This window comes from Chinchilla lanigera, unplaced genomic scaffold (genome assembly GCF_000276665.1).
Source record: "Chinchilla lanigera isolate Chin_1 unplaced genomic scaffold, ChiLan1.0 scaffold00144, whole genome shotgun sequence".
Lineage (NCBI taxonomy): Eukaryota > Metazoa > Chordata > Mammalia > Rodentia > Chinchillidae > Chinchilla > Chinchilla lanigera.
This window is the reverse complement of record NW_004955545.1, coordinates 2479126-2493416: the sequence shown is the minus strand read 5'-3', so window position 1 is coordinate 2493416 and position 14291 is coordinate 2479126. Positions and strand designations below refer to the sequence as shown.

Below are 14291 nucleotides of genomic sequence, written 5' to 3'. Positions count from 1 at the left end.
TAAGGCAGGAAAATCACAAGCTAAAGCCCAGCCTGGACAATTTAGCAATTTATCAAGAATTTCTCTCAAAAAAAAAAAAAAAAAAGCCTGGAAACACAGATCAGTCCTAGTACTAAATAAATAAATGGAATATCTCCCCCCCCACCCTGCTTAGAACGTGTTCTCATATTTGCTCCCATGACAGCTGTCATCATGGTTTCTTTCCCTTCTTTTTTTCCATCACTTGCCTCATGGAATAAGAAAGAGGTGTGTAGTGTGGGTAAAAGCTCTAGCAGCGGAATCAAGAGACCACTTCTAGCCTGGCTCCTTTTGAAAGTTGCCATGTGACCTTGGGCAGGTCACCGGACCTTGCTGGCTCTCTCCACACATCGGAGGGTAGTGGACCAATGGCTCAAGAAAGCCCATACTGCACAGACCAGACAACCTCCTAGTGAACCTGCGCTTGGCACTGGCCAGACCAGAGCTAGCCAAGAGCTGCAGGTTCCCTTTCATCTCCCAAATCAAAGGGCCATGGCTACACTACCCTGTGACCCTGACCCATTCCCCTGGACACAGGGACAGGTGAGAAGCTGACTCATCAAAGCCCCTGGCTCTAGGGACCTTACCAGTTTCCCCTGCCCAAACCACCCCCGCATTAGAGTCAAAGTCCACAGGATGGCAATCTAGAGCACAGAAAGAGGTAGTTCAGGGGGAAGAGCTCCATGCTTTGCATGTACAAGCCTGGGGTGCATTCCCCAGTACCAGGGGAAGGGGTACACAGCAAGGCAAGTCAAGGAAAAGGGAAGGGAAGAAAGAAAAGGGGGAGGGAAGGAGGGAAGGAGGGAAGGAGGAAGAAAGGAAAGCAGGCAGGCAGGCAGGCAGAAATCCCCATACTGTCTTCTTGCTGTGCTCCAGGGGTGGAAAGCTAAGTCTGAAAAGAACACAGCCCTGCAAAACCAAAACAAAAAAAGGCAAGGCCCCCAACCTTAAGGGAGGCGCTCCATACCCATGGGGGCGGGCAACCTCCCTCTCCTGAGTCTTGTCAGCCAGTAAGTGATTCCAGTTCTGCCCCTCATATAGTGGCGGTCACAGCCCCTCTGAGACCCAGTTTCCTCCCCTGTGAAACAGGCCAATTACCCTGCCACGTCTCCTGCTCAAGTCTGGAGGCCGCTGCTATGTGGTTAGCTGGTTCTCTCTGACCCTGGAAGGGTCAGTTTTGGAGTCCTAGGGAAAAGGTGCCTGAGCCCAGTCTTGGCAGCCCCCAGGTGGAAAAGCTTCACACCTAATCCCTGCCATCAGGTCCCCGGGCACCCTCTTCCTATCTCTCCTATCCAGCAAAATATTCTTTCCTGTATTCTGGGTGGAGCCCTAAGAAAGGCAAAGCCTCTCAACAGCTTCCCAAAGCCCAAAAAGGTCAAATAGGAAGTGAGCAAGGGAGTGGTCAAAGCTAGGGCTTTAGATCTGGTTCAAATCCCAGTTTCCCTACTTCTGACTGTGTGATCCTGAGCCAGTCACCTAACTTTTCTGCACCTCACCTTTGTCTGTCTCATGGGCTAAATGAGATCATGCAAGCTCCATCCTCAGCCCTGCACCCGGAACGCAGTGACCCTAGAAAAGGGGGTCCTTCGGGTCCTCAGAGGGGAGATAGATGCCCCCGCCCCCCCGCCCGAGACACCTGGGACCGTGGGGGTCTCTCTCCCTCGCGCCCTCTCCGCACTCACTTGGATAGCGAAAATAAAATTCATTGTTCGCGTTACTGTGGTTGCCCCAGTGCCAGAGGGCAGCATCGGTTTCGTGGTTGTAGCGGACGAAGATGGCAAAGAGGATGGCGGTGGCGCCCTGGAAGAAGAGGCACAGCAGAGGCAGTTGGAGTCGCCGGCATGCGGCGCGGCGGGGAGCCCCATCCATGGCACCGAGTGGTTAAGTCGCGGGCACTGCTGGGGCTCGCAGCGCTCAGGGCGCTGATACTCCCGGGCAAGCCTGACAGGTTCCTCGCGAGGCCCCGCCCTCCTCGGGCCCCGCCCACACGGAGGCCCTGCCCACCCGAGGCCGCGCCCACAGGGCGTTGCACTCCACTGAGGCCCCGCCCACACCGAGGCCCCGCCTCCCGCTGCTCCAGGCTGGATCCAGAGGGTAAAGAATAGCTCCAGAAGCTTGAGCCATGCTTGCTCTGGGGAGGGTTTTGGCTGGGTCGGCATGAGCACCGCGAGGTCCTCTCTCCCTTGGCCCGGCTGACCCTGGCGCCGTTCGGTGGGGACAAACCCTTGGAAGTGACCCTGGAAAGGCTCCTTGTGTTCTTGCCCTGCTGAAGGCCGCAACTGTTCAGGACCTGACGGTGGGAGGAGAGAGGGAACATGGTGTTGACTTAAGAGTGTCTCCCCAGCGAAGGGGCCAGGAGGAAGGGCTGCAGACCCAGCAGGGATGAGGTAGGAGGGAACGGAGGTGTAGAATTGCTTCCTGGGGAGGCATGTCTGAAGGACACCTAGGACCTGGGCATAGCAGGGGAAAGAGAAAGAGGGGACATGCCAAGAAGTGTGCGGCAGGAGACCGGCAGTGCAAGCCTCCTGTGTGTTCCGGACCTGGGCTTGGGGTAGGGAGTGGAAAGGCCTTGCAGGCCCTGCAAGGTACATGGCTTCTGCCCCGTGGGCCACTGACAGCTGTAAACAGGTAGGGACCATCCCATCCACACCCCCACTCCCTTCATCCCCCCACACTACAGGTTCTGATTCCTGACACCAACAGTCCACAAGGGGACTTTCTTTGACCCATTTATCCCTTGCCCAGTTCACCTCCTCCCCTCAATGACTCAAGCTCCCAGCCTAGCATGAACTCTGGAGAATAGTTGGATTCTAGGTATCCAGTTTTTCTATGTGTCCAGCTGGGGCAGTGGGTCTGCCTCTGACGGCTGAGGCTTCAGCTGACAGCTTGGCATTGTGGTCTGCAGTGGCCCCTGTCAGCAGGAAATTTTTTTTCAGAGCGCTCTTGGGCTGGGCATGGAGGCTGGCTGGTCATACATAGCCTCTGGGTAGTGGTTCAGCATCAGGCACTCTTCCCAGGCCCAACCTTCTGCCCTAGAGATGCTTCTTGAGCCCTGTTTGGGAGCAAGAGTTGCTTTGGGCTGTCCCTGGGAGAGGAGGAGCCTTTGATGGGATTGGCTTTCCCAGCATCTGGAGTTGCTTCTCTGATTCCAATCACCTCCACCTCTGTTTCATCTGCCGTCTCCATTTGTCTCTTTGGAGTCTTCTGGGTCTCTGATTGTCCCTCCATTGTTCTTCATTCATTCATTCAGCAAATATTTATTTAGGACAACCCTGGGCCAGGTCCTGCAACCACAACCATAGGCTCTAGTCCTGGTTGGGTCCTAGAGGCCACCACGGGGAGATGTTAATCCTTTATGTGTGGGCTGTGGTAGAGGTTCTGCCTGCAAGAACAGGCAGGTGAGTTTGTAAGCAATAATATCCTCCCCACATACTCATTAGTGTTTATATATTACACAATTTTATTAGTCATTTAAATAAGCAGCAAATATTTATCAGGTACATAAATCAGGTAAATAAGCAGCAAACATTCATCAGATGTGTGTCAGGCCTTTTTCTATATGTTGGTTATAAAGCAATGGAAAAAAAGTCAAAAGGGAAGGAAAAGCCTGGCATGGTGGCACACGCCTGTAATCCCAGCACTTGGGAGGCTGAGGCAGGGGGATTGGTGTGAGTTTGAAGGTCAACCATAGGGAACTTCATGAGTTCAAAGCCAGACTGAACTACATAGCCAGACCCTGTCTCAAAAAACAAACAAATGAAGAACACGAGGAAAAAAAAAATACACTCAGGTTTTTCACTAATGGGAAACTTATTTTTAAATTTTATAACCAAAAATAAATAAACCAAAACCAAATAAATAAATAAAATTAAGAGTTTTAAAGTTGTATTGTTTAAAAAACATGTCACTACTTGAAACTGGTGGTCTGACTTTGTACCAAACTCCTGCCAAGTGGTTAACAAATGTCAGAAGATAAAAACGCTAGCAGATCCTGTTTGGGGGAAGGGAGAAGACAGGCTGGGGGCAGGGAGGATATGAGGAAGAATGTCTTGGGGAACATACTCCCTGGTTCCTGCCCAGAAAATCTTTTGGGCTCTGAATCTCCATTTGCAAATTCTTTTTTTTTTTTAAGACAGGGTCTGGGTATGGAGTCGAGGATGGCCTTAAACTCACTCTGCAGCCCAGGGTAGCCTGTCATCCACACAAGTGCCGAGATTACATGTGTGTGCCACCACACATGGACCAAATTCTGTTCCTTCTAAGCTCTGAATATACCTGAAGTTCTGGATTCAGCAGCAGGGCCACATTTGAAATGGGCAGTAAATAAGGAGGCAGCTGGGATGCCACCTTGGTCAGGAGGAGAAGGGAGGCTTTGTGAGGGTGTCCGGGGCTCCACCTCCCAGTCTTCACTGTGGAAGCTGCTCGATAAGAGCTTGGAGAAAGCTATGGGAGTCAGACCTTGGCCCCGGTCCAGGAAGGGCTTGCTCATCCAGGCCGGCTTCCCTGGAAGGGCCTGGCCCTCCTAAAGTGGGGCTAGGAATCTGGGCTACTCCTGATAGGACAGCCTTGGACCCAGTGGGGTAAGGGGCCCCAAGCTCTCTCACCAGAGCCTCTGAGGCAATGTCATAAAAGCCCAGCAGATAATTCCCATTGCAATGACAAGAACCCATGCTTCCAAGTGAGCCAGCCTGCCTGGTGGACGCTGGAGCAGTGTCCTCAACTTGTCCTCAACTGTGGCTACACATCAGTCACCTGACCCAGAAGGAAGAACTTTGAAGAAGAGCAATGCTTGGCCCCACCCCGAAGATGCTGATTTAGTGACTTTCTTTTTAAAGCTCTCTTAAAAAAAAAAAAGCCAGGCATGGTGGTGGTGTGCACATGTAACCCCAGCACCCGGGAGGCTGAGGCAGGAGGATCCTTGTGAGTTAGACACCAGCCTGGGCTATAAAGTGAGCTCAAGGTCAGCCTGAACTGCATAGTGAGACCCTGTCTCAAAAAGAAAAAAATAAAATAAAATAAAATAATAAAGCTCTCCAATTTCAGTGTACAGCCAGAATTGCAGATCGTTAATCTAGAGCAGCAACCACCTCCCTCCCTGGAAGCCCGTGAGAAAAGAGAGTTTGAAGGCCCTGACCCAGGTCTATTGAGGCAGAAACTCAGGGAGTGGGCCCCGGCAGCCTACTTTCTAACAAGTGCTCTGGGTGATTCAGATAAACACCAAAGTTGGAGAACCGTGGATCTAGGGGAGCTTTGATGCCTTCTAGGCTCTCAGAGTGAGATCCAAATTTACCTGCCCTCTTAACCCAAGATGTATGGTATGCGACTCAACCTGCCCACAGGAAAAACCAGTCAAACCTGAGGGCAGGGGGTGGTTTTGCTTCTCTCTTGCAGTGTCACAGATCACTGTAAAAAGCAAAACAAAACTACCCATCTTCATAAGTGAAATAATCAGACACACATATGTAAATACCACATTGTTTCTCTGGTGTGAGAAGCCAAAAGTGTAAATAAGGATCAAAATGTGTAATAGGTATTGTGAAATGGGAAAAAAAGTGTTCAAATGAAGAGAGGAACAAGAGATGGGGGAGGGGGAAAGGAAAGAAGGGAAAAGTAAAAAAAAAATGAGAAAAGAAGGAAACAAAGCTTTTGTAAATGGGGAGGTAAGAAGAGGTTGAAGGGAGGTAGGGTGATGGGGGAAAAAAGAATCAAGTTATAGCATGTACAGGTACAAATTCTCTGTGATGAATGTGATCATTATATATATTTTTTTTTTTTTTTTTTTTTTTGGTCTTTTTGAGACAGGGTCTCGCTCTGCAGTTCAGGCTGGCTTTGAGCTCACTTTGTAGCCCAGGCTGGTTTTGAACTCACAAGGATCCTCTTGCCTCAGCCTCCCAAGTGCTGGGATTACAGGCGTACGCCACCACACCCACCCGGCTATTATGTATATTAAAATGTACCAATAAAATCTGATTGGGAGGGAAAAAAACCCAAACAACAACAAAAAACTCTACCCACCTTCAGTCTTTTCTCTGGTACCAGGAACCAAACTCAGGACCTTGCACTTGCCAGGCAGGTACTGTGCCACTGAGCTACATCCCCGGCCCCAGTCTTTTCAGTTTGACATTAGGCAAATGAGTCAGGCTTGCCCCTCCCCTGGAGGTCTCAGAAAATTTACTGCTTGAGTCCTTTGGGCCTGACTGGCTCATGAGGGCCTTTGTTGTGATACCTTGGAAACTGCTTGTGTTCACCCTTCACCAGGCTTTGGGCTTCAGCACAAGGGGAGAAGGGCCTGCCCTAGAGCAGGTTTGGTTCTGCTGCCCGGGGAAGATGGTGCACAGTGAGCCTGAGCAGAGGACTCCAGGTCCTAAGTCCTGGAGTCCCAACAAGACATCAAAATCAACAACTGATCTATCAGGCCTAATGGAGTAGGAAAACCAAATCTGTGTGAGAGACAGCCCAAAGCTAGGGCTTATTTGCGAGGATGACAGTCAGGCCCAGGAGGCTCTGGCTAAGGCTGTGAGGATTCCAGTTTCCAACAGTCAGTTCCAGGACACAGAGTAGGGTGAGGGTCTCCGGTTGTCTTCAGAGCTTTTCTCCAGGCCTTTCTGTCAGCCTCAGAGCCATCAGACGCCTCAGAAGTGAAAAAAGGAGCCAGGACCTGGCCATGAAGAAGTGGCAAACTTTCAAACTCTAGGGTACCACATGCAAGGAAGAGGGACTGTAACAGGAAGGAATAGAGTCCGGCCATCATGAGGGTGGTCAGGAGGGCGCAGCCAGGAATTCTGCCTCAGCATCCCAGCCATCTTCCTCCTCTAGAACCTTTGCAACTCCCTCTGCAACACTGTTGCAAGGCTGTCCCAAACCGCTGTGGTATACATTTGCACCTTGGCACTCAACGGCTTTGAAATTCATCCAATTTGGTACTCCACACATTTCCAAGTGGAAATTTTGTCCCAGAACCCATCATTTATTTGGAGCTGCAAGCTAAAGTTTGTGGAGGTCAATTGCCTCATCACTCACTGCCCTTTCCAGACAGAAAAATTTGTTTGATATTGGTTGTTTTGGGTACTTGATGCACCCCCCAGAAACAATTAACAAGGCCCGAGGTATTACAACACTGTGTTACATCACCTCTTCTGTAAATCTGGATCCCACCACAAGGCAATGCTGCCGTGGGAGCTTCGTATAGCCTTCAACCAACGTGACCACATGACTGGACAGAGTCTCACCTTAGATTCTGCACTGTGTATTTTCTATTTCATGCCGGGGGCTTCTTTCCAGGAACCTGTAAAGCCTCAGGCACGTGCAACCTGGAATCACAGCAGAGATCACAATAGAGGGCCACTCTTGACCAATGGTGATCAGAGTCAGCAGGTAAAATCTCCCCTTTTCTTTCTCCTCACTAGTGGTTTCTTTCTTTCTTTCTTTCTTTCTTTCTTTCTTTCTTTCTTTCTTTCTTTCTTTCTTTCTTTCTTTTTTGTCTTTTTGAGACAGGGTCTCACTAGGCATTTCAGGCTGGCCTTGAGCTCACTTTATACCCCAGGCTGGTATCGAACTTGCAACGATCCTCCTGCCTCAGCTTCCCGAGTGCTGGGATTACAGGCGTGTGCCACCATGCCAGGCCTTCACTAGTGGCTCTGAGACGCATTTCACATGGCTCCACAGAACGTCCTGTGAAACAGAACGCCAGTCACTACAGACTTTGATTTCACCTTTGCCTCACCCTATTCTACTCCCCTTGACTTGCACATCTGCTATCTGGAAAACATACCTAAATAAACTGTTACTTGTAAACTTGGGTCCAGGATTTGCTTTTGGGAGAATCTGATTAAAACAATTTGTTCCAAACTACAGTGTAGCCAGGCATGGTGGCGCACGCCTGTAATTCCAGCCCTGGGAGGCTGAAGCAGAAGGATTGCACAAGTTCAAGGCCAGCCTGGGCTATGTAGTGAGTTCAGGAGCAGCCTGAACTATATAGGGAGACTCTGCCTCAAAAACAAAACAAAACAAAACCTGCAACATAGACCCTCAGGATGGGATTTTGGAACTGTATCATTTTTTAGTGACAATGCAAAAAAAGGGGCCCATTTTGGTGGTGGAAGCCTGTATGCCCAGCACTTAAGAGGCTGAGGCAGGAAAATCAGTGAGAGTTCAAGGCTAGTTGGGCTACATAGCATGTATAACAGTATTTTAAAAACTGAGAGTCTCACTTGTGAAGGACTGGAATGAGGGAGCGGATGAAGTATTTGAGATACAATATATATGGAGGGCCGTGCATAGTGGCACACGCCTGTAATCCCAGCACTCGGGAGGCTGAGACAGGAGGATCGTTTCGAGTTTGTGACCAGCCTGGGAAGAAAGTGAGCTCAAGGCTAGCCTGAACTGCATAGCAAGACCCTGTCTCAAAAAGACAAAACAGGAGGGCGGCAGGAAGATGTAAGTTCAGGGCGGAATCCTACCGCATCCTAATTTCTGGGGCCGCCCACCTACCCCGGCGGGATATTTCATGGAGCCCACCAGTTTGGCGATCCCGTTGTGGCAGCGGCCTGGCGAAGTGGCGCAGAGCTGAGCACGAGGTGAAAGACTGTGGCCCTGGGCAGGCTGAGTGGGAGGTGTCAAGGCCGCGGCCTGGGAGTGGTCGGGGCCACCGAAGACAGAGAGAGGCGGAGTTAGGCCTGTGGGAATTGGGGGCCGCCGAGAGTGTGGCTTCCGCTCTCGGGAGTCCCACACTGGGCAGAGACTCAGGCCGCCACACCAGGCCCTGCCCGAGGAGTAGCTGTTCTTCGGCGTAAATTGCAATCGATTAGGGATCGGTTCTCAGACTCAAGTTAGAAGTGATATTTCACATGTGAGGCCGGCACTGCTGCTTTGAACACCTCAGAGGGGGAGAATGGATTTATCAGGAGTGAAAGAGAAGAGCTTGCTAGGAGTCAAAGAAAATAATAAAAAGTCCAGCACTAGGGCTCCTTCTCCTACCAAACGCAAGGACTGCTCTGATGAGAAGTCCCAGGATCGCTCTAAAGACAAAGGGGCCACCATGGAGTCTAGTGAGAAGGACCGCGGCAGGGATAAGACCCGGAAGAGGCGCAGTGCTTCCAGTGGAAGCAGCAGCCCCAGGTCTCGGTCCAGCTCAACTTTCAGCTCAGGCTCTAGCACCAGCACCGGCTCAAGCAGTGACTCCAGTTCCTCTTCAGCATCCAGCCACTCTGTTAGCTCCAGTACATCGCGCAGCTCCAGTTCCAGCAGCTCCTCTGGCTCCCCGAGCCCTTCTCGAGGCAGACATGACCATAGGTGGCGCTCTCGCTCTAAATCCAAACCACCTAAAAGAGACGGAAAGGAGAGGAAAAGGCAAAGCCCTTCCCCTATACCCACCAAGTGCACATTGGGAGGCTGACCAGGCATGTGACCAGGAATCACATCATGGACATATTTTCCACCTATGGGAAGATTAAAATGATCGACATGCCTGTAGAAAGGATGCATCCTCATCTCTCCAAAGGCTATGCATATGTGGAGTCTGAGAATCCAGATGAAGCTGAGAAAGCACTGAAGCACATGGATGGAGGACAAATCCATGATCAGGAGATCACTGCTACTGCTGTGTTGGCCCCCTGGCCTAGGCCGCCACCCCGGCGATTCAGCCCTCCCAGGAGAATGCTACCACCACCTCCCATGTGGCGCATGTCACCCCCACAGATGAGGAGAAGGTCACGCTCCCCGAGACGCAGGTCCCCTGTACACAGGCAGTCTCGCTCTCCTGGCCGCCGCCGCCTCAGGAGCCGCTCTAGCTCCAATTCTTCCCGATAAGCAAGGCTACCGAGGCTCACCCCTGTGACTTGTGTCCCACTCAGCTCAGTTTTTGTCACTTCTCTAGCCTAAGATGGAACAATAGATGAGGATCCCTCACTCAGGCAGACTTCAAAGGCAGCAGTGGAGACACTTGGTCTTCAGGCGGGTTCTGGCTATCAGAGTGCTGTTGATTCAGGCCTGTGTCCGCAAAGCGCCCTGCAGTTTTCTGTCCGAGAATTTTACCCATTCCCACCCATCTCCTGAGAGCCTATAAGAACAAGCAAGCCTACAGGTGGCAGAGTGTCCTAACCTTTCCAGGTGACTTGGGGGCAGTGTGGAAATTGGTCATACCTTGGGGACCTATCTGCCATTCCCATGAGGCCTGGCCCTTTGATTCCTGCTTGAGTCCTCTTGCAGCCTCTAGGGTCAAGCTCAAGAGAGGGTGTCCGTCTCACCATAAATGGTTCTGTCTATGTTCTCATCTACGCCACCACCCCATTTGTCTCCTTTACTCTCAAATGTTGGTGAGCAGTTTGAGAGCCAGCTTTGCAGATCATCATGAACCCCCCAGTTCACCTGCTATGCGTGGTGGTCCTGCAGGTTATCTTGGCAACATGTACATTACTTTTTTGGATTTCACTGTATAGTCAGTGCTATAAAATTTGAGTTTTGTAACTTTGTAGCATTTTAGATAAGATTGTGTTTGTACTTTGTTGTGTAAAGGAATTGTATTGAATAAACCTAGGATTAGAATCCAAAAAGAAAAAAAGACAAAACAACAACAAAATATATATATGGAGGGCTGGGGATATAGCTCAGCAACACGAGCGCCTGCTTGCTAAGCACAAGGTCCTGAGTTTGATTTGTGGTACAAAATATATATATATATATAGAGAGAGAGAGAGAGAGGCAATGGTAATAATAAAGACTGGCTTGCTCACCAAGGATATAGTTCAGCAGCACAGCCCCTGCCTGGAAAGCACAAGGTCCTGAGTTTGATTCCCAGTATCAAATAAATAAATAAATAAATAAAAAGACTGGCTTGCTTTTGTTAAATGCTTTGGAACCCGTGGGGAAAAAATTATCATGTTAGCCAAGCATGGTGGTGCACACCTGTAATCCCAGTACTTGGAAAGCTGAAGCAGAAGGATTGCCATGAGATCGAGGCCAGTCTGGGCTACATAGTGAATTCAAGGCCAGCCTGAACTGCATAGCAAAACCCTGTCTCAAAAAACAAACAAACAAACAAATTATAGGGTCAGTTTAATCAACTGTAAATTCAACCTTGCTATGAAAGCTGAAGGTCTCAGCCAACCAGTGGTGGTGCACTCACACTTGTAATCCCAGCACTCAGGAGGCTGACGCAGGAGGATTGTTGCAAGTTCGAGACCAGCCTGGGCTACAAAGTGAGCTCAAGGCCAGTCTGAATTCCACAGTGAGACCCTGTCTCAAAAATGAAAACCACAGTGAGACCCTGTCTCAAAAAAAAAAAAAAAAGCTTCATTTATGTTTTTCCTTCTATTCTTTTTTCTTGTCTCTTCCTCCCCCTCCCCCGATCCCCTTCCCATTTAATCATTTTCTTCCTATTTCACACTATCTATTATACATTTTGGTCCTTATTTATATTTTCAGTTTCTCACACCAGAGAAACAATGTGGTATTTAGACATGTGTGTCCAACTTATTTCACTTAAGAGTATAGTCAAAATGTGCACTTATTTACCTAGGAATATCTTAAGCTTGTCCTTCTTTGTGGCATAGTAGTACTTCATCATATTAAAAAAAAAACCCACATCTTCTTTATCCATTCATTGGTTGATGGGCATTTGAGCTGTTTCCAAGATTTAGCTATTACAAACTGTGCAGCTGCTATAAACATGAGTGCACATATATTACTGGGGTATGATGCTTTTAATTCTTTCAGGGAGATACCAAGAAGGGGAATAGCTGGGTCGAATGGAATTGCTAGTTTTAGTTTTTGAGGCATTTCCACACTGATTTCTACAGTGGCTGCTTTCACCAACAGTGTACACTTTCACCAACAGTGCAGAAAGTTTCCTTTTTCCCTACAGCCTTGCACAGCACTTGTTATTGGTTGGCATGTGTGTGTGTCTTTTTTTTGAGACAGGGTCTCACTACACAGTTAAGGCTGGTCTTGAACTCACTTTGTAGCCTAGGCTGGCTTTGAACTCACAATGAACCTTCTGCCTCAGCCTTCTTAGTGCTGGGATTACAGGTGTGTGCCATGACGCTTGGCTTGATTTCTTGATAATAGCCATTCTTTCTGGAGTGAGAGGAATCCTCAGCATTGTTTTAATTTGCATCTCTCAAATGACCAGTGATGTGATTGAACATTTTTTCATATATTTATTTGCTGTTTCTTCCTCTTCATCTGAGAAGTGTGTATTCATTTCACATGCCCATTTTTTTATTGGGTTCTCAAATTTAGGGTGTCTGACTTTTTGCATTCCTTATATATTCTAGATATTAGTCCTTTGTCTACAGCCCATTTTATTTTATTTTGTCTTTTTTTTTTTTTTTTTTTTTTTTTTTTGAGACAGAGTCTCAGTATGCAGTTCAGGCTGGCCTTGAGCTCACTTTGTAGCCCAGGCTGGTCTTGAACTCGCAACAATCCTCTTGCCTCAGCCTCTTGAGTGCTGGGATTATAGACATGTACCACCATACCCAGTTCATGAACCTGAGAATCTTGAACCTTCTGATTCTTAATATTCCAGATCTGTAGAAACAACACTCTTTCCTTTCTACAGAAACCATCCTCCCCTTGATTTGAGCCCTACAAAGATCTTACAGGAGAGATCTGCCTCAAGATATGTTACTAAAAATATATATATATAGCTCAGTGGCACAAGTGCCTGCCTGGCAAGTGCAAGGTCTTGAGTTCAATTCCTGGTACCAAAAAAAGATATGTTGATTATCGTTATCCAGCAGCACCTCTGCTAGTCTTTATTATCTCCAGGGATAACTAGGTTATCCCTGCAAAGCAAGATGGGCAGTTCCTGCTCCAGGAATAAATAGGTCCACTTCAACAGTACTACATGACTTGGCTAATGTGAACCAGTTAGAACTGGGAGAACACAGAGTGAATCTAGGAACTTAAGGAATGTAAGGTTGGGCTGGGGATGGAGCTCAGCAGCTCAGTACCTGCCTGGCAAGCACAAGGTCTTGAGTCTGATTCCTGGTACCACACAAAAAAAAGGAATGTAAAGTTGAATAGGGAGAATTTACAAGTGTGAAGCTCATCTACGTATGTTTGGGGTTCGTTGTTCTGGCAAGAACATTTGGAGCTAGTACTAATTCAGAAGATGGCTCTCTGAAACCTGGACTCAATGACAGACTACAGTGGATAAGGTAAAAATTCCAAAACTGTCTCATACGGTATCAAAGGGCTGAGAAAGCCCAAGCAGTGGAAGGTTTAGAATGCATTTACTGCCAGGTGTAGCGGCACACGTCTGCAGTCCCAGCACTCGAGAGGCAGAGGGAGGAGGATTGCTACAAGTTTGAGGCCAGCCTGGCTACATAGTGAGTTCAAGTCCAACCTGAACTACATGGTGAGATCCTGTCTCAAAAAAAAGAAAATGCACTTATTATATGACCCAGAGGAACCATCTCCCAACTGTTCTCCTAAAGGGCCCAGCGTAGCGTTTACTAATGCATAAGAAATGTACTAGTGGAGGGCACTGCAGCCTTTCTGAGAACTCTGATGGTTGCTGTCAAACATGTGCCAGGGTGGTAGCAGGATATACTGCATAAAACTGGGATTCTCAGTATAAATTGGGATGATGAACTCCAGAAAGTCAGAACCCAGTATCCTTCAAAGACAAATAAAATTACTGTGATAGACAATAAAGCCAGCACAATAATCAGGATGCCTTCACATATCAGGATCTGTGACAATGGCTAATAGATAAGAAATAGGACACTAGGGTGCGGCAAAACTCGCTGGGAAAGCAGGTATGATCTCAGAACACATGCACAGAACAAGAACTCAAGCAGGTTTCAATGCCTAGACCTGACATCAGCCTGAGACATGGGATCCCAGCACCACCTCTCAGGACCCGTAGGTAGAAGTTCTCACGGGTTCCTCGAGATATGGACAGCATAAAAGGAGAGATGAGCCATGGCTTTTCCTCACAACAGCCTACCCTGCTTTCTCCAGGGTGTTCTTTTTTTTTTTTTTTTTTTTTGAGACAGGGCCTCATTCTGCGGTTCAGGCTGGCCTTGAGCTCACTTTGTAGCCCAGGCTGGTCTCGAACTCACAATGATCCTCCTGCCTCAGCTTCCCAAGTGCTAGGATTACAGGCGTGTGCCACCATGCCCTGCTCAGGGTGTTCTTTTATCTTGCTTTTTCCTCTTCTACTTGGTCCAAGCATGCTCTGCGGAGCCAGTTTCTTCCCTACTCTTCACTTTTATTTTCTCAAATAAACTTGGCCACTGACTGCTTTTTGCTTATTTTGCTCAATTCTT

General features: G+C 48.5%; 1 protein-coding gene and 1 pseudogene across 4 annotated transcripts in view; one reads left to right on the top strand and one right to left on the bottom strand.

Moving 5' to 3' along the window:
- Window positions 1–2000, bottom strand: part of Rhbg (Rh family, B glycoprotein) — a 12597-nt gene extending 10597 nt beyond the window's left edge. Inside the window, exon 1 of one of the 4 annotated variants that reach the window (XR_001232203.1) lies at window positions 1701–1995. Coding sequence is in view for 2 of the 4 variants with exons in the window: in XM_005411676.2 (XP_005411733.1) it covers window positions 1701–1887 (187 nt within the window). In the remaining 2 variants the exon portion in view is untranslated. Of the gene's footprint in view, window positions 1–1700 lie in introns of all 4 variants that reach the window. The other 3 variants (XM_005411676.2, XM_005411675.2, XM_013508364.1) reach the window with 3 other exon arrangements.
- A 6886-nt stretch (window positions 2001–8886) lies between these two features.
- LOC102026802 lies at window positions 8887–9825 on the top strand (annotated as a pseudogene).
- The last annotated feature ends 4466 nt before the right edge of the window (window positions 9826–14291 follow it).